General features: G+C 39.3%; 2 protein-coding genes across 4 annotated transcripts; one reads left to right on the forward strand and one right to left on the reverse strand.

Moving 5' to 3' along the window:
* The first annotated feature begins 1,338 nt into the window (after positions 1–1,338).
* LOC110059792 (NHL repeat-containing protein 2-like) lies at positions 1,339–13,608 on the forward strand. Its single transcript, XM_020766517.2, has 15 exons — positions 1,339–1,491; positions 5,126–5,295; positions 7,078–7,135; positions 7,500–7,580; positions 8,428–8,474; positions 9,112–9,148; positions 9,260–9,390; positions 9,787–9,823; positions 9,995–10,122; positions 10,713–10,749; positions 11,310–11,440; positions 11,971–12,004; positions 12,296–12,423; positions 12,687–12,750; positions 13,181–13,608. Exons 1-15 carry the CDS (start codon positions 1,422–1,424, stop codon positions 13,318–13,320), a joined length of 1,293 nt encoding a protein of 430 aa, XP_020622176.2. The 5' UTR covers positions 1,339–1,421; the 3' UTR covers positions 13,321–13,608.
* LOC110059797 (leukocyte receptor cluster member 1 homolog) lies at positions 13,598–20,489 on the reverse strand. 3 transcript variants are annotated; one of them, XR_016203530.1, is made up of 8 exons: positions 20,283–20,489; positions 19,343–19,442; positions 18,077–18,217; positions 17,477–17,591; positions 16,708–16,771; positions 16,028–16,330; positions 15,437–15,529; positions 13,598–14,804 (listed from the first exon to the last, which is right to left on the reverse strand). XR_016203530.1 is itself a non-coding variant. In XM_020766521.2 (7 exons), exons 1-7 carry the CDS (start codon positions 20,303–20,305, stop codon positions 14,735–14,737), a joined length of 816 nt encoding a protein of 271 aa, XP_020622180.1. In that variant the 5' UTR covers positions 20,306–20,489; the 3' UTR covers positions 13,598–14,734. The 3 variants fall into 3 exon arrangements, 2 of the variants coding, with proteins under 2 accessions (XP_020622180.1, XP_089133267.1); XM_020766521.2 differs by lacking the exon at positions 15,437–15,529; XM_089277141.1 differs by lacking the exons at positions 13,598–14,804; positions 15,437–15,529 and having other exon boundaries at positions 15,549–16,330; positions 20,283–20,413.
* Positions 20,490–20,506: the final 17 nt, after the last annotated feature.

The following is a 20,506-nucleotide window of genomic DNA, read 5'->3' on the forward strand; positions in this document are numbered from 1 at the left end:
CGACATCAAATACATTAATTGTGATAGTCTGCATCAGTAGCAAGCGTTCCTGTACGAAGAGCTTTGTCCGCATTCTGGCCGCGCGCAAATTGGAACGAGAGCACGGAGTGCACGGGGTGTACGGGGTGGCGGGTTAGCTCCCCCTGCTTCGTCGTTTGTTCTTTTTGCTCTCGCTTGAATTACCCTGCGAGGCAGAGGTCTGCTTGGTGAGAGACGAGAGAGAAACTCGGAGGGGGGGGGGGCAGTACTCCCAGAAAAATTTGGTGGGGGTGTGTGGCCCGCTTCCCAAAACCCTTAACCTATTTATGATCAAACTCTGCGATTTTCCCTACCGTATTTATGACCTGACCAAAAATTCGATACCCTGTTTATGACAGGTGCGACTGACATAGTTGCCCTAAACATAAGTTTTGAAGGGCTTTTGCTTATGATCTTATCGATAATGATGAAAAAGTAGCTTCTTCTAAACAACAAACCTAATTCAAGACTAGAGCACAAAAACCAAACCCTATTTAAGACCAAAATCGATACCCTGTTTATGACCAAAACGGCTGAAAAACCCTACCCTTTGTGACCGCTCAAACCTATATAGCCCATATAAGGGAGTACCCCCCCCCCCCCCCTGGGAGCCGAAGAAACCTCTGCTCACAATCGCTCCGTCGTTTGATCAGCCGCCGTCTGGTTTTTGACGGGCTAACATAGAGTAAACCACTTATTGCGTTGATCTGCCACCACACTCTGACAACTAACATAAACGAAATGTCCAGTTTTGAATTGAGGTCGCTAACTGGCTAACTTGATTGTCAGGCTACTAATCAGTAACCAGTCCGGGTATCTTAGGTCTCCAAGGACGTGTCCTGGTATTTATGTGTCAAAATGACATCCAAAAGAGAGTCAAGAAAGTGTAATCAATTGAACTTAGAAAAGAATAGGACTGCAGAAACAAAAACCTATAACGTATTGATCATGAAGTCAAATTAGCTTAACCCTTATGCATTTTAAAAAGACCATTCAAACCTAACATGGTTTAGCCTGCGAACAGCTTTGCTCTTCGAATTCTTCTGTTTCCCGCTCGCCGAACTTTTTTTCCGTCCTCGCCGGGAGCCTGTTCGCAGACTAAACATGGTCTAATTAACACACTCTCATTGACAAAACGCCCATGGGCTTTGTTCTTTTGTATTCTCTATTTTCCAATCGCCTATAATTCACTCTGTTTGCCCCCCATATTTTGCATAAAATATCGTTTTGAAATACTCTTGGGAGGTCTGCATACTCCCAAGAGCATTTCACAACAATAGTTTATGCAAAATTTGGGGGGCAAACAAAGTGAATTATGGGCAATTGGAAAATAGAGAATGACAACAGAGACAGCAACGTGAAGTCACGCAATACAAGTCGCTCGATGTAGCAACGTAACAGAGATGGCGTTTTCAACACAGCTAGTAACGACGATAGTTCTTCTTCACACCAGAGTTTTAGCACAAGAACCAGGTTAGTATTTTAGGTAAAAAAATATGTTATGGTTACATGTAATCTCACAATTTTGTGCTTGAACAAACCTTGAATCCGTGGTTTCATAGCAATATAACGATACAGCAGAAATTTGCATCTCGTTTCAGTAGTATTTGAACAATCTTACTTTAACCAGCTCAAAAAGCGCTATTACCAACGAGTTTGCAATTAAAGTGAAACATCTGTGCCAATTGTGTCTGAGCAGGTTTCATGTATCGTCAACATTTTGATACACTAGTTCCTCGCTAAGGAAATCACTTTCAATTTGTAAACGCGCTTCGGGCTACCGTTGTCTGCTTTCGTTTCTGCAGAATAGATCTTGCGCTTTTTTATTAAACGCATTTGTTGACAAAATATGAGCTCTCTCTCGAGGCCTTTCTGTGAAGTGTCCTATTTCCAAAGATTTATTTAGTTTTGAAAGCAGCGCACAACAGTCACGCAACAGCCTGTTCCTCATAGGACGTCACGAGCACTGTAACACGATATTCGAGCGGGTTTCGTGGTCGACAAACATGTTCTGCAATCGACTGTCGCTTCACTTCTATTGAGTGTGTGCATTGTCACGCAATAAAAAATAAAATCAAAAACCATTCAGTGGATAAAGTAAAGAAATTGTGATATTATAGACGATAAATAAAGAAGACAGTTCTCCAAGTTTAAGGTGTGTCCCAAAGTTGAGATATTCGTCGAAATGTTCCGCGCAAAATTACAGAGCCTAGTATGGAGCCGCCATGTTGGAGGACCTCCTAAGTCCTCCAATATCGCCGCCGGAAAATAGTGTAAACATCTGGAACTTGCTTTGGCTATCTAGACAACTGATTATCTGGCTAAACTTCAGAATACCCGGCCACTTAATATGTGTTTTCAAATGCTGCTACCGCGCTGGAAAGTTGTAAACAGAGATAAATTTAGTACCTCTTGTGCCTGATGTGGATGAAACCTTCAGGGGCTCTTTAGTTTTGGATTTGAGAATTTGATGACGTCACGTGAACACACTCTATTCAAGATTTCATTCTAGGGGAGCAGGGGTGGCGCAGTAGTGAGAGCGCTGGCCTCACACTAATGTGGCCCGGGTTCAAATCGTGGACCCGCTGTCATAAGTGGGTTGAGTTTGTTGTTGGTTCTCGCCTTGCTCTGAGGGTTTTTCTCCGGGTTCGCCGGTTTTCTTCCCTCCACAAAAATCAACATTTCTAAATTCCAATTCGATCGGGAATTCGAGGGCCACGGGTTTGTCAGTCGTAAGACTGTTGTGTTATATTTATTTATTTATTTATTTATTTATTTATTTATTTATTTATTTATTTATTTATTTATTCTGCAACTTGGCCAAAACACTAATTTTGACGTCCTTTTTCAATCGCCGCGATTATTTTCCCTTCAAGTAAAAATTAAAAGTTAAAAGTTTCAAGCGACTGTATCGTGGACTGTTGACGAAAATCTGTTGTTTCTGTACCGCTGACGTTACTAATCGAACCGTTCGGTAATCGAACTCGATCAAACTCAATCGAAATAAATCGAACGATTGGCTCGATAATCGAACAAAATCGAGTCCAAAAATTTGTGTGAGAGAGTTCAATTGCGTTCGATTTCCGAACTAATCAAACCCAATCGAACTTAATCGAACACAATAGAAAAATCTTAAATTCACCTTTATACAACCAGATAATTGAACAGTCTGTCTAAGTATTAAAGAGCTACAAATGAATAATTAATTAGTAGTATTTGTATTGATGTATAGACTTTTGGCATGGAAAATATATTGAAAGAATAAACTGTCTGTAAAATCGCAAAAAAAAAAAAAAAAAAAAATCCCGAAACGTAAAGTTCAACGGACAATAGAAAATTAATCTTTCTTCACTGTAGTCCTATTTCATGTTATGATTTGTTTTTATCAACCTACGGAGTCCCAAGTCGTCTTCGTAGCTGGCGATTTCGTCGGAAACCATGTGTGTGAGATTACTGCGCAGACTCGACTTCTCCCACTTTGCCTTTGCCATGTAAATATGTAAATATGCCATGCAAAAAATCCTTCAATGAACTTAAACATCCACAGAGGTGGCTAGAAAAAACAATATAATGATCAATATCTTTAGCAAGCGATGCCGTCTAGAATCAAAGTAAATAACTTGAAAACGAACCTGATCGAACCCAATCGTGCTAATCGAACTTGATCGAGCCTGTTGCGGCTATTTCGTATTTCCTTTGTGTCTCCCTTTTGTTCCGTATATATTTGTGTTATCCGTTACCCTCATAACTTTTTGGTTCCCTGAACCCCGTTTCCAACATTTGGAATTTATCTTCCTCCTACGGAAAGTTATTAAATTTGCCGGACTAATTAATTGCAATTCGCTTTAAGTTGTTTGAAAGTCAGCTCTCTGCCTCTTCAGAGCTCAATCGAACTCACCCGAACGTTCGATTGCGTTCGACTGGTCAAATTTTTTTGTGAGAGTTGATTGTGTTCGATTACCGAACTCAATCGAACCCAATCGCCTGATTGCGTTCGATTAAGTTGGATTGAGTTGATTAATCGAACGTTCGATTTGGTGCGATTAGTAACATCAGGTTGTACCTTAGCAGATTTTGATGTTTTACGTTGAATAATATAAGAAGGCTTCACGGTAAAAGTTTGAAGGGAATTCGAATGCTGACTCATTCGGCAATTCGTGTTGGAAATTCAACCGCAAGGATCTCTTGCTAAAATATGTAGATTTTTTCTGATTACCCAGGAAGTTTCGAAATATTAAAACAATATCCGCCAGGCGTAGTCAATCGATAAAAACCGATATCGGAAATCAATCGGTTCAATCGAAATCAGTCGCCGATTGCTATCGATTGATATCGGCAATCGATAACAATCGATAACTCAGAAAAATTTCTTTATCGATTGCTATCGATTGGGAAAAATCTTTTAAAAAAAATCGACAATAACCAGCCGGACTATTCAGAAGGCTTTGTTATTGTGTAAAATGATAGCTGGAACAACATGCTAGCTAGATTATACTTTCCTTTTGGCCTGCTCCCGAGATCTACTCTTACGTTTGTTTCCTCATGCAGATGATTGAAATCACTAGAACGTTATGACTCTGTTGCTTCATCATTATGCCGACACTACAATGAGACTGGAACTCGAGGCTTTTATGTTGCTACTCTGGGCTGGGCTTCTTTTGGTGTCGTAAACTAGAAAGAAAGATGTAACCTAGCCCAAAATGTTTCTGCCAGTTTTTTTCCGTTCTTGTTATTTTGTCCATGATTGTAAAAGATACGCAGGTTATGATAAATTAATTGACTCAAATAAAATCATTATAGACAAATTTTATCAAACTTTGTATCAGTGTAACTTGTGAAAGGACAAAAACTGTTTCCGATAACAATCCATAATTATCGATATCAATCGATGAATCAATCGCTATCGATTACTATCGGCAATCGATAACAATCGATAACTCACAACTTCTTTCTTTGTCGATTTTCATCGATTGCTGTCGGCATTCGATATCAATTTTCGATTGATATTGATTATCGGTTTATCGATTGACTACGCCTGGTATCCAGCATCCATCTCCATAACTAAGGTAAAACTGAGAGATTTTCCTTTGTCTGACCGTCTCCACAGGTGTTGTAAGAACAGTAGCCGGTGGTGGAAAAGCTCATGTAGGCGGCCATAAAGACTGCGTGGATTCCAAAACTACTGCAATGGATGGGATAGGAAATAACGCCAGGTTTAATTACCCCTGGGGTATCGAGTTTGACTCCCAAGAAAATGTGCTTTACGTGGCTGACTGTGTAAGTATACAGGGGATTTTATGTTTATTACTGCGCGAAATATGCGGCAAAAAGGCTTTCTTCGATGGTTTTTGTGTAGGAATTACATTTAATGTTTCTATCTATACAGGTATCTATGTTATATTCAATACTAAATACTCACAATTCTGTAGTTTGAGTTTGTTAGAGCATATTTTGGAATAGTTTGGGATACCACATTCGCACCATTCGCTAGCTCTTTTGATTCATAGCACATGATTGCCATTTTATAGTTAACTTTTCTTAACTCATTGTAGTCAGTGTGAGTTTCAGCTGTTTTAGTTTGTAAAGAAATGATTTCTTTTATTAAGTCAAAGGTAGGAAGATGGTAAGCTTTCTAAATAGGCAATTACCTGTTCAATGAAAGGTTAACGAAGTATTTATTTTGGACTAGGAAATACTCGCACTTCTCAAGGAAAACCTGCATACTAATATATTTTCTGTATGTTAATAAAACCTAGTTTTCCTCCTTGTTTTCAACACCCTCTAAGTTCTTTGTTCTCAATTCGTTTAAAAATCAGTGCCTCACCTTAAAACCTAACTTTCTTTCGATCGCAAGTTAGAAAAAGTTGACGTCTTCACATACGTCTGTTCATTTAACCGTTTGAGATGCCCTTATTTAAGTTATTCATTAGAATACAGAACTTTGCCCAATGAAACGGAACAAAGCTTATTTGAGATTCCCTTGTTCCTGAGCTCTAGAACAGTTGACACAGCCTCATAAGATTCAAGCGATCTTATTTACTTCGATGATTAACGATAGATTTTATGAATATGCAATGTAGTACACAAGCAGTTGTAATGAATAATTCATTCTAACAGATTCTCAAAATAGTCAAGAGACCAAGATATTATATCATCTGAACGACATTAAAAAATTCCTTAGCTAGCTTGGACTGATTCCTTGAACAGGAAAGTTCTAAAATCTGTTTGGTGACATGTTTTACAGAGTTTTGTAGGAGAGAATAACCATTACACGATGTTGAACGATTTTCATCTTGGGTGATGTCCGATCGCAGCGATAAGAGATGTCACGTGACAAAATTCATTCCATCTTCAGCTGTTTATTAAACACCAAGCTAACTATGTAAATTTTCCTCATTAAGGACGGTGCCTACTTTTGTTAGTGCGCAAACGCTCTGCGCACACGCAAGGCATGGGTTACATGAGCGCCCCAGGATTAAAACTAACGTAATCAGCTATGCTACCAAGTTCGCGATTCTGTCATTATTATTATGTTATCAAGCCAACTAAGAGCCGGTCACGCCATATCTTTCTCCGCAATTCAAATATATGATCTTCCATATATTCACATACCATCTACGGGTATATTACGAACTCATAACGTGACTAGCTCCCAGCTGGCTTGATACCTTAGTTGGTAGAACACTGTAGTGGTATCGCAGAGGTCATGGGTTCAAATCCCGTGCAAGCCTGAATTTTTTTCAGGCTTTAATTTCACAACTGCTTAAGTTGTGTATATAACTGCGATGGTCATTGATGTCTTCATACCTTTCTTCGAATTTCAAATATATGATCTTTCATATAGTCAGCATTTTTGTTCGAGATCCAAGACTAATTATCTCGGGAAAATTCGTGGGTAACCCCAATTTCCTCTATGGATTCGTATTTCCAGTAGCCCTTTATAAGATCTACTTTTTACACAAGGTCCTAATCTGACGAAAAGACCTTTGTGTTCATTACGCATCGTCCTTAAAAAGTTAAGATAGTTCAAGATTGTATTTCTCCGTTATCACTTTACAGGGCTGCCCAGAGACCGTCCACAGTAATGACCGTATAAGGAAAATCGACGTAATCACTGGTGAGCATGTCTTTTTTTTTGCAGCGGGAATTGAAGGTGATTCCTTGAGAGAAATGTTCAAAACTTGCTCTTACCCCGCGCCGCTGGCAGGTCTTCACGTGTGAGGACAAAAATGGCTAGCACCTTAGTGACAACCAAACACCAGCCAGGCCTGCTAAATTTTTCTGTAACACGCGTGAGAAATGAATTCCACGATACTGTTAACTTTGCGTTTCATTGAAAGATTAAGAAAAAGAAAGTCTTAACACGGTAGCAGGCGCAATGCATGTTTCATGCTAGGGAAGACTTAAACCTTCAAAACAAAAGGATCAAATTTTTCGAGTATTTATGTTTTGTGTGGGATTCATTCACTTTACCTGTACAGGTCGAGTGACGACTCTTGCAGGAAGTGCTCAAGGATACAAAGATGGAATAGGAGAGAATGCAAAGTTTCATCACACGTCAGGTAAGGAGTACAAAGTAGCCGGCATTTAATTTTGCTACTTGTTTAAAAATGGAAAAGAAGTGCCGACGGTGAACTGAAATTCGGTGTTCAAACGACCCTTTGGGCCAGACCTTCGACTGTCAAAGCGACAGAGGGGCTAAAACGAAGAAGGAAAGAAGCAAAGAGTTCTATTCTAAAAAGTGACAAAATTTCCTTCAGAAAGTAAACACAGACTTTTGCATAAGATTAAGCTAAGCGCTTGAGTAAAGTTTGTTACCTCACATTTGGGTCTTGTCGTTTTATATCACAGCCAACTTCATCGATTCTGAGTTTCGTTTCAACACAAGCGTTTTCTTGACAATGGCAGCCACGGAGTCGTAAACAGCCCCTTTGCCTGATTTGTCTTTCACAGTTTTCATCAACGCTTTGTCTTCGGACCGTCCCGTAAACCGTTACTTTTGTCATAGTTTTCCAGAATACAGGACAGCTGGAGGTGTTTGCGAGGAATATTTCGGAAGAATTGTCTCACTCCTCACGTGTCTCATTCAACTCTGTCACAAAAATGAGCGCGCGCATAACTTTTGCCGCCTTTTTTGTAGAGTCACTTCGTGTAGATCAACCTGAAATGTCCAGATTAGGTGAATTCGGGAAAGCGTGCCAAAGAAAATTAAACTGTTTGTAACTAGATGGGAGCGTCTTCGTCGGAGTTGTCCTTAGTATATAAAAAGATACTGAAGGTTGTGATTGATTATTGCGAATTAGTTAACAAAGAGAAGAAGAAGTCTCGATTTTCTCCAAAAGTAAAAGAACAATGGCGTAGAAAGGGAGTTTCCATACGTTTGTACTAATTTGTGTTTCTTGCTCACAGGAATGGCCATTGATCAAGTGGAAAAAGTCTTATATGTGGCAGACAGTGTAAGTTCAGTCACCTTGTATTGTGTAGCTAGAAATGTTGGCCTGATTACTTATAAACAATTCAATAAATATTATTTCTTGCTTTGAATGCCAAGGCTTGACTGGATTCTTCTCAGAAAAAAAGCTGTTCGTGAATCAGAAGAATAATCTCTCTCCGTCTCACGTGGGACTGGGATAAGTCAGTTACACCACAACTCGCCGACTAGCGTGTAACATGTCACAGTTGTAAAATACTCCATGTGAAGTCAGCTTGTCGCCATAGGGAGGCTCAGGCCTTATTCCCAAAGGAATTAAGACGTGGTACCCAGTTTGTCCGCGGGTAACGTTACCACGTGCGTTGCGTGGATGTTTTCGTAGAGCCTCTACGAAAACATCCACGCAACGCGCAAAGCAACGCGCAAAGTAACGCGCAAAACCTCTCGGGCTGTCCACGTAATCAAAATTTGCGTCACAGGATTGTGTTTTTTTTTTTGGATTCTCCTTGGATTTCCAAAACCATTTGTGACCAAAAAATACCTTGAGGAATGACCGTGGGAATAAGGCTGGCGGATTAACTGTCTTATTCTTCAGCCTCTGTTGATTTGCTCTCCATCATGGGTTGGAATTAACATGGCTGTTTCTTTTGTTGATTACACAGGGAAACGATCGAATAAGGAAAGTTGATCTTAAAACAGGTGCCTTCAGTTACTCCTTCCTATGTTTGTTTCATCTGGATGCACTGTTGACGTAAAAGTTCTCAGAAAATTGTTGCGCAAAAATAGCTGACCTTGCAGTTTTTGTTTCAGCTGAAGTAACCACGTTTGCCGGCAGCGGGGAGCCTGGATTCCATGATGACGTAGGAATCAAAGCTAAGATGACCAATCCTCAACATCTGGAAATTGACAACATGAAAAGGAGGTTGTTTCTCAGTGATACGGTCAGTTACATCGGGGAAGTCTACAAACGTTCACGTGTTTTGTTTTCTTAGATATTATGATCTGTACACATTTCACCGTGACTGTGTACTTACCTACCTCAGAGCTTGTTAGTGCTCACTTAAGTCACAAAGTGTTTTGAAGGTAAAACATTGCAGGTGTCAGATCACTTGTTTCAGAATAGAATATCCCAAGCTTCAGTGAGCCAATGTACTTTCTGATGATGTTTCTCTCTTTTTCAACATAGTTTTAGTTCCGTGAGACGTTAAATAAAGTGTGAAAAATTTGTTGAAACAAATCGTATAGCAGATCAGACATCGTGCGGTAAAGAGGAAATCAAGTAATGCGATATGTTTGGTTGAAGTTGTTACATTAAATACGATGTCTGCTTTACACAGGATAATCATGCAATAAGGATCATTTCGTTGCCTGACGGTAGGCTGATAGAATCATGTGTGAATTTTGTCTTTATTTTCCACCGATGAAATAATACAAACCTTTGCTTGGTCGTTCGTTTGTTTGGTTTAGTTTATTGAGTCTTTCCTTTCGCTTATTGCTTTAGATTCTGCTGTAAGCTTTCACCTTCACCAACGTTTATTCCAACAGGGAAAGTGACAACACTGGCGGGTGGTAGCCAGGGACTGGTGGATGGTATTGGAAGAGAGGCTAGGTTTTACCATCCAACAGGGAACTCACTCGACGTGTATTCTGGGATGTTATATGTGGCTGATCATGTACGGGCACTAAGTACCTTTTTATTTTATTATTTTTTGACATTATTTGTTTAGCAATGGCTCTCGTTAAAACAGGAGAAGAAGGCATACAGCGACGAGTGAATAGTGGGGAACATTCACCACATTAATTCAGCCGTTTCTTGTCATTTTCCCATTTTCGATCTTCGCCAGTTCCTTCTCATGTCTTAGGTTTTTCTCTTTCTCAGTTGTATAAGATCTTATAGCCTGGCCTACGGTACAAATAGATAAGACATAACGTAATTGCTATTAACAACAATTACAAAATTGCTCCTTTTTCTTTGGTGAGCACGGACGTTTGTCTCCCACCAATGTGGCCTGGGTTCGAATCCTGGAGGAGTTTGTTGTTGGTTGTTTCATTGTTCCAGTGGTTTTTCTCCGGGTTCTTCAGTTTTCCTCTCTCCACAAAAACCGACACCTCTAAATTCCAATTCGATCTGGAAACAGTGGACGAAGAGCTGCCCCGCGGACTTTGCTACTGTTTATTCTATTTAAACAGTAGCAAACAGTAACTTGCCACGTGCTCATTGATAAATTTTCACCATTCACTCCTATTGTTTTTATTATTGCAGTATAACCATGTTATACGGACGGTGGACGTAAATAGTGGTAAGTTGATATTTATTTTCTTATTAATGTCTCTTGGACGATGTGTTCTGTCCTCGCTTATGAGTTAGGTATGATTTGACAAGTTGTTATACCTACAGCTCTCTCTACCGTCAACACCGCCCGCAAGTGCGTTAGATGATTGCGTTGGCGCGTATTCGTTTGCATTTGTCTCCCCTCATGTTCGTTCGTTTGTACTCTTATGTCTTTTAATATTTACGTTTGTTTGTATTCGTATGTCTTCGTACGCGTTCATTTGTATTCGTATGTCTTCGTAGGCATTCGTTTGTATTCGTATGTCTTTCTGGGCGTTCGTTTGCATTTGTCTGCCTTTGCATGCGTTAGTTTGCGTTCGGGCACCTTCGTCTGCGTTCGTATGTGTTCGATTGCATTTGTGTGCTTTCGTTTGGTCTCGTGTCAGCCTGGTGTATGGGAAAATGCATTGCTGATAGTTAACTAAAACTGCAAGGGTGACGGACGTTACGTTGGTGATAAGAATTACAAGCAATCTGTGTGTCTGCATGGTTTGCTCTATGTAGTAACGTTAGTATTTATATTTGAAGGCCAAGTAAAAACACTTGCTGGCGGTGGACGAGAAGGATTCAAGGACGGTGTAGGAAAAGAAGCCCAGTTTAATTATCCCGAAGGACTATACTTTGACACGGACCATCAAATCCTTTATGTTGTTGAGTTTGTGAGTATGTTTATGTCTCTTCAGGTAACAAAATTTGTTCGGTTGACATTTTCATCAGTTTAATGTGATCTTGAGAGGCTCGCAAACCTCGGTTTGAGTTTGTAAAAACAGCACTTGAAAAATTTGAAAAGAACATGTTGAGAAGTGAAGTAACTGACGATAGACTTCAACACATGAGGTTTTGTCTTTCTTAGTTAGCTCTGATTTCTTTGACATTCGCCAAAAATCGTGTTACACTGACCCAACCATCTGTTTTCTAAGAAGAGCTCTTAAAGAGCTGATTCAATAAATCCCGAGTTAACGCTTTGACCGACCTCTGAACCCAGCGTCACTTAAACATTTTGTTGAATTGCATTGCCTCATCACAAGTATCTCATCTTGCTAACTGTAGAAAACATCGCCAAAGAATTTGGCGGGACAGTTAGTGCAAACATTTAAGATGCCAAAGAAATATGGCGATGGGCGTGGTCAGTTTTAAGCTGTACCAGAAGCTTAGAAACAAATTGCTTTTACTGTAACTTCTTTTCTAGGATAGCCACGCTGTAAGGATTGTCACGCCAACAGGTAAGTGTATGGACTTAACAGTTCCATCTCATTCAACGACTAAAATCCTTTGGTTAACTCCAGTCGTCAGGGAGACCTCTGTTAGTGAACAAAGCAATTCTCTTTTCTGGATTTCCAAGAGTTTTTCCTACTCTGAGTTACATTACAAACTTTCTAGTTCCGGGGTTAAGGAAAATTTTCCATGGAAAGCTTGTGGTATTGGGTTGCTGAAAAATATGCTTTACGTTTTAACCATTAAGACAATGAGAACTTTTAAGGGAGTTATGACGCGTTATTATTGTTAATGGATAGGCGAAGTTAGAACGCTGGCTGGTGGTACAGAGGGCTACAGGGATGGAGTCGGCAGGCAAGCTCAGTTTTTTCATCCCACTGGACTGACTTTTGATCATAAAAGAAAAATTGTCTATGTTACAGACCAGGTGAGTATTCTCGTCTGTTTTGAAAGATCTTACACTTGGTTTCAGTGGTTTGACCAGTCAAGAAAGATCTATTTTCCTCTCGAATCTCAGATAAAATGTACCAAACTTTAGTAAACCGATCAGAGGGCTCAAAAAAATAAAAAGGTTTACATCTGTGGTGTATGCTACACCAGCTATCACACACAACACTAACGGAACTATCTACGATTTTTGTTTGTATTCTTTTTTTTTTTCACACATTATTACTTCATTTTGTATTCCAGTACAACCACATGGTGCGGAGCATTACTGGTGTTGGTTCAACACTTGTGAATCCTAACAAATCAGGTACGAAACTTCAGTTGACTCGTTTGAGGAGCTATTTAGTTTTTATCCCAAACCACCCCTAACCTTGTACATGTTATCTGGCCTCAAGGAGAGCCTTCACCAGTGAGGGAACGCGACTTATACAAGAGTTTAAACGGAAAAGGCGTGGTATGTCGTTTAGCCACCAAGTCGATTAGCCGGTTAGCCGCTACCCGGTTAACCCATAACCAGAAGTCGATTAGCCCCCATTCACGCTCAAAGAACGAGAAATAGACAGTGTTTTCGACTTCTAGTTGGGGGAAAATGGTTAGAGTATAACCAACTTGGTTAAACGACCGGTTACTAGTCAGACCGTCTTCTTAACTTTACTAAGTGAGGGTTTTGTCTTGGTTTTCTCTTAATATCAGATTAGTTCACAAGTTAACCCTTTTGGTTTTTGCTTTGTTTTCAGTTTTATCCAGGACTCTATTGAAGACAAGAAGCTCTCCCTATTTATTCGCTTGTTTCGTGTTTTCTGTTGCCTTTTTTGTCGTGGTTGCTTTATGGTTTCGACGAAGTGCTCGATATTTACTGAGAACAAGACTTGTTTAAGGATTACCCAATTGATGACATTTATCAATTATTTGCTCTATTGCTCCAACTCAATGCGACCAGCTTCCTGAGGAATTTTGAAATTCAGCAATTCCTAAAACGTGTTTTGTATACTACGTCAATTAATTGAGTTCTTAAATAATATTCATAGTTTTCTGTATAACTTAAATTTGATTGTTTTGACTCTCGATAAAGCGGACTCCACGTACTTCTCATATAACATAATTATGTCAAGTTACAGTCTGCTGTTCATTATTTGTCAAAATACACTTCAAAAGACTTCTGGAATATTTATTTTCACATCTATTCTATATTTGTCTGCACAATAGCCCTTGCTTCACAGACATTGTCTATGTTGTTTATTGCACTTTTTTTTTATCTCATACCCCGCCATAACGGACTCTTGTGTTACGGACACTAAACGACGTCCCCGAGTGTGTCCGCCACAATGAGACTTGACTGTGAAGGCTTTGAATTTGTTGCTAATGATGTGTACACATGGCTACCCTGTGCTTGTGTTTGAGTGTGTTATTTCCGATTGTGTGATACAATGACAATTTGGGAAAAAACAACAGCACTGTTTGCCACCGGCGTTTGGTGACTTGAAACGTTTTATAATCTAAGGGAGGACAGTTTTAACTGACTCATATATTAACATTATTTTAATACTAATAAAAGTCACTATTCTTTGGAAGTGTGGAATTTAACAAATCGAATGTGGTTTAGCGTGGTCTGTATTCTTATCGACAACGATACGCGTCATCACAGTGGTAAACATGTTGTGGACAACAAATTTTGACCACTGTGATGACGCGTATCGTTGTCGATAAGAGGACAGACCACGCTAAACCACATTTCGATTTGTTTTTTACCCCAACGTCAGAGAAAATGTTTTTTCAGAGCGCGAGCAGAAAAAGGCATCACATGACACATTGACGCGAGCAGTGTTGTCTGGACTCTTATCGACAACGGCAAATTAGCCAATCAGATTGCGAGATCAGTAGCAATTGTGGTAAAAAAATAATATGTTATAGCTAGCTTGTTGTAGCACATTGTCACCATCTTTAATCAAAATGGAGTACCCGTAGGTTTTTGGTTCTTTTCCATACGATGATTGGCCTTGGCCAGTTCTTGGATTATTTTCAGATGTCTCTCACCGAATGTCCCCAAACTTTGACTTACCCAATCATCATGGTTGGCCGCTCACTTTCACAAACTCACTGAAATTGTTGAACTTGCTCGTCTCAATACTCCTGTGGTCAACTTGCTGAGAGAAATGGGCTCTCCTCTGGCTCGGTAAACTTGCTTATAGTGGTCGACAATATTCGGAGAACTCGTGATTCTAATCGGATCTCTTCGGCAAACTTACTTGAAGGAGTCGGTCATTTTCGGTAGTTTTCGACGAAGTCCTAACCTAATATGGTCGGTAACGCCGATCATTCCTAGGTCTTCTGGCTAACTCTGGATTGTATTGAGAATTGTACCTGAAACAAAACCAATACACAAGGAAGAATTTAAACTAAATCAAACAAGTAAGTACTAGTAATTGGACGGAGTGAAGTACAATTTAGGGAGTAATCGCGCAAGTAATTCAGTTCAAAACCGAGTGCACGGCGCGAGGGCGATTTGAAATTACAAGCACGATTACTGACTCCCTAAATTGTACGACACAAGATGCAATTAGTACTTAAGGACGTTCGCGCTAATTGTTTCTGCGCATCCTTACTGCGTACGCAAATTCACACGCCACGTCATGTGTGAGTGCGCGCTAAGTAATAAAATGAACAATGATAGGGCAGATGGCCATTGCTTTTCTTGGATTTAATGATCTTGGACGTCCGGTTACCCCTATTTTTCTTTTGATGGATCATTTTCTCTTTCGATTTTCTACGTTTAGCGAAAAAATGAAGAAAATCTATCGACTAGAAGTTTGAATTTTTTGCAAAGTGCACCATCGAATTTCGTTCTCTCTAGCTCTTCGTTTGTCTGTGCGACGCTTTCAAATGCCTCTTGAAGGGTTAGGTTTTGTGAAAACGTTGGTAACATTTGGAATTATTTACGCAACAGACCCATTTCTACAAAATACAACTAAGATCGTTTTCCTCGGTTGACTCACCTTCGATATTTTTAACTACAAATCCCTGAAGACCACGCTGAATTACGTGCGCCAATTTTTCAAAATCAGGGTAGTTTTCCACATGCTTTATCTCTGAAACGAAGTCAGTGACCCCATTTTTTTTTGCATTTCTCACACAAGTAACTCATTATCTGACTGCAGTAAAAGTTTTAAAAAAATCTATTGACTGGAAAATTTTCGCGCACACGTTCTTAATTGTATCAATTAAAAATTCTGTGATCAAAAAATTCCTTTGAGAATATTGGAACGAAAAAAGCTGGTAACGCTGTCCGAAAGTTTGAAAAACTGTAGGAAACACTAAGAAAGAAGCCTTAAAGCGCAGCTAATTGACGTGCGAATGGCGTAGGTATCCAATTACAGGCATCCAGTTAAAAAGGTTGTAATTGGACACCCACGTGATCTTGCATGGATTACGTGACAAATAGGCGTGCCAAGAACCAATCACGATCGAGAATTTTGTTATAGATATGACTAATAAGGAAAGAGGTGGAAGTAAGTTGTAACTTTCCCAGCTGGATATACACACCAAAATTAACTAAAACAAGGAAATCTGTTTCAATGAGTGAATACCTAGAGGTTTCCTGGCCATCAGTAAGATCAGTTGTGGCCTTATTATTGTTTTCTCTTCTCACAGACGCAAGCAGCTTCCTTTCTCGTTCATGTTCTTCTTGCTCTCGTCTTAATCTCTCTTTTCTCATTTGCTCAACACTTTTCTTTTGATGTGTTTTAGAGTTCTTTTCAGTGTCTCTATGTTTCTTGTGCTTATCTTTGTGTTTCCTGTCTTTGTCTCTTTTGTTAGAATTCTTGGCTTCAAGGAATTTGCTCATGTTTTGCAGCGGATCCATTAGCTTCTTTCTGTCACTTTCTTTAGAGCTAAACACAGAGGAAAAGAAATAAAAAGACACAAAACAAAGAGAGCATTCCTCTGGGGCCCGTGAAGATTTACTGTCCTTTGTCAGTATTAGAGAGGGTCTGCACTTAAAAAGGTTTCCTTTAGAAGAAAATATGTGAGAATTTTGTTGGGACATAGAGAACTGTATGTAATAGACAGGTGTTCATATTAAAGAGGTGTCTGTAAGGAGAGGTTTCACTGTATTAATTATGAACTAACCTGCTCAGCTGGGAGAGCTCGATAATTATGACAGTTTCTGTGGCCCTTGCATGGGTTTAATTGTTTTACCAAATCATTAACACAAATATCAGTGTGAACGGTAATGAACTAACTACAGAAAAGATTCATAATCAGTTACCTTTCACTTGTGGCATTAAGGTTCATTCTCTCTTGATGTGATTTGACATACCATGGCTTTGCACCTACATGTAAGGAAAGTGGAATAACAAACAATTTTTATTGTTGACTGGCCACGACTTCACTGTGATTGAGTGGTAGTCTCTCCAGCAAACAGCCATATGTTAAGTTTATACACAACACTTCACAGCAGATTCCCATTCAAAATCTGCATTTTACTCCACATTTGTGCTACTTTCAAAGTAGTGCCTGTGAATGTGACATGATCTACTACACCTTCTATGTCATATACATACACCTCCTATAAACTGCAATGCAGTGACTCCAGTACATATACCTTATTAATAAATAGTGAGGGTTGTATTGAGAGAATATTTGCCTGAGGTCTAGACAGTACAGACCAAACACAGCAAGGTCCATACAAAAAATAAACTTGATATCCTTGTAGTACAGTCTTCAGCAAGCTTGATTAATTGGACATCATGCTACAGAAAATGGTATGATAATTGGAAAGACACCGTAAAGGTGAAGCGTGCACTAACCACTTCTGATTAAGAACCAACTTAGTGTTAACAATCATCTGACATTGTAAAATAAGAAAAGAAAATTGGAAGAAAAAGTCGCTTACATACCAGTAGTTCATGAACAAGTTGACGACTGCACAACATCATTTGGAACAGTATCCAGTTCAGTTTATTTTAGTTATTGGCTGCCTGAACTAACTTAGTTAAGTATTGAGTAATCTAGATAGGAGAGAGTACTGAACAGACCTTGTGCATCTCTTTCACTCTGTCCAAGGTAAGTTAAAAGGCCGATGGCTTTTTCCCTTTTTTCCTGTTCAGCTTTTTTCTCAGCTTCATATTCACGGTTGTTTCCATGACTGAGCTGGAACAAAACTTTTGAATTACCTGGGTGTATTTATTATTATTAGTCCCATGCAACATTTTTCCAGTAAACCCTTCCCTTGTGATGTTCTAAAATTATCTGGTCAATAAATCTATAGTCAGACAGTTAAGTATGTTGTATGGCGAATGGTTTTGTTTACTTTTTTTGTCTTTCACCTGTCCTGAAGGTTCTACAAAATAGGAGCACAATTCACAAATAATGTATAGTGAAACTTTCCTTTTAAGCTGTCCAAAAGCCCATTTACAAAACATAAAATTGTCGTCACAGTTCCGATATAAATGGCAGAGACTACTTTTAAAGCAATGCGTCTACAAGGAAATATTTGAACAGGTCAGTGGATAAATTGAGTGTCAGGTACAAGACCTTAGCAAGTTTTTGACCACAGACCCTCCTGTTATCTGGGACACTGATTGTATCATCAGCAAAAAAATGTCCTCAAGTTATCCAAGTCTTGTGTCACATACCTTCTCTTCAATGTCAGCAAACAAATTAAGATGTTGTGGTTTGTTATCAACTGTAACAACTGCTTTTTCATGGCATGTTTCATCTTTGAGTTGCTTTCTGGTAGCACGACCACGTAGTAAGGCTGTTCTGGCCTCTTGCTCCTAAACACAGTTCAAAGTTTTAGTCTAATAAATGATACTAGGAGCACCTAGTCAGGGCTCGAAATTAACTTTTTCGTTCGGGAGCCAGCTGGCGACTAACAGAAAAGTTTTGGTCGCCAACTTATTTTATATATAACTTACACAAGAACTCGATTTTATACGTTACTTTGCATGCAAGAAAAGTCACAATTGAAGAGCGAAAACAATTAGAAACAACACGAGTAACACTTAGTTATAAAGCTACCGTTGTTCTCAGGTGGTATGTCTCAGCTCCGAAGATGATGGTTGTCTCCACAGTCATTTTAAATGAAGCGAAGCATAAAATGTTTCAAGTGCGTGGTTTTCATTGTGAGACAAACACGGGTCCTTGCCTATTTTCCCTTTGCTACTTCTTCAAAATGCCTTGCTTTATTTTGTACTTGCTTTCCTCGACGCCTTTCGCTCACATAATTCTTCAACTGATTGGTATCTGTCGCCATTTTCGCGGCAAATGAAAAGCACATGTCGTTGAAGTGCGCCTGCGATCCCAGTTTCGGAAGAAGCGGCTGAAACAGTATGGCGCGCCGTGAACGCAGTATCGACGTGTCGAAATATGCATTCAATTTTTTCGATTATCGTGTAATATTCAGACATTATTTTACTGGGGACAGAAAGGTGAGTTTGTATACTAGCTACCATATCCGATTGATTTCCTAAAATAGAGATTTACAAACAAAAGTTGTGTCGTGGTTTTCTTTAGTTATCGGACGAAATGCGAGTCGCCAGCTGGCAACCAGTTCTGAAAATTTAGTCGCCAGTGCTCAATTTTTGGTCACATTGGCGACCAGTGAGTCGCAATTTTGAACCCTGCTAGTACAATTTATTGTGCATTTTCCAGGAAATACTCATACTCCGCTCCCAAAGAAGGGGTTGGAATTTCCTAGGGGTGGGGTGGGGGTGATTTCTGTTAGACCAAAAAATTACAAGTAATATATGAAGCTTAACTGGAGTTTTCAGAGGGGTGCGAGGGAGGAAGGGGGGGGGGGGGGTCATAAAAAATCCTGTCTGTGGGTAGGGTATGGATATTTCCTGGACCTACATATCGTAGCTTTGCAGCTTATAAAAATAATAACCATGACAACTCACTGCCAGAGCTTTCCTTCTTTCTCTTTCCTGTTCTTCTAATCTTGCATTTTCTTCATCACGACGTACTCGCTCAATATTGTCGATGTTCCGCACATGCCAACTGAAAAATTAAATAAAATACACAATTGCTGTAGTAAAAAAAAATAATTTTTAAGGCATATTATTAGTTTCAAAGGAGTGAAAGGAACAAACATGTAGGTGTATATGAAGCCCCAGTCTGCCTGTATTATTTACTCTTAAATCCTCAGAGCAAAACAGTTCCTACCACCCCTCCCCCACTACAAATTGACCTTTGTAGCAGGAGAGGGGAAGGGCAAAGGTTGTTTAAACCAGGAAGATTTCAATTTATTGAAACCTAGGGTTTTTCTAAAAACAAAAGTAAATGTTGCAACAGTTCAATGAAAACTGCTAATTTGCCATACAAAATTATGTGTAGATACTGACAGATGTTGAACAAAACCAGAAATCTTTTGGTGTACCCAAAGGCAGGATTTACAAAGTTCCTATAGGTTGAGATAAATCCCCCTAGTATTGCTTCTTAACAACAAGGTTTTGTATAATTTTCAAAGAATGTTTAGGACAGTTCTCAACCCATCATCATCATTTTATTTAGTAATGCAGGTTACAAAGATTGGCAGCCAGTGAGGCTGATGTGGACCTACAATTAACTAATAAATGTGAAATAATAAACAAAATGATTTATAAAATTACCCTATGGTATTTAATATACAACTGATACAACTGACCATAATCAAATTAAAAATAAATTCAGTATCAAATCACCCGCTCTAAATAAAGTTTGTATTGTGGTGGGATACAGCACTGTATGCCTGCTGTCAGTTTCCTTGGTCCTATGATAGTTATAGGAGACGGGACTGTTTATAGTTTGCAGATGTGACCTCACGGCTGGTTTTCCACAATTTCGCTACAATTTAGTTACCTTTTTTTGGGTAAAATGTTCATCTTGTTGCTGTTTCTCTATATTGCATAAGTACCAAATTTCCTGCAGAGAACGTTCAAAACATCGTTCAAAACATCGTTCAAAACATCGTTCAAAACATCGTTCAAAACGTCGTTCAAAAGGGTTCAGAACGTTCAAAATATGATCGAAAGCATCGAGTGCATCCGCAACGCACTCTGCCAGTGGTTTGGTTGTGCACGATA

This window comes from Orbicella faveolata, unplaced genomic scaffold, assembly GCF_042242905.1.
Source record: "Orbicella faveolata isolate gen_17 unplaced genomic scaffold, um_ofav_v1 contig_46, whole genome shotgun sequence".
Classification (NCBI taxonomy): Eukaryota; Metazoa; Cnidaria; class Anthozoa; order Scleractinia; family Merulinidae; genus Orbicella; species Orbicella faveolata.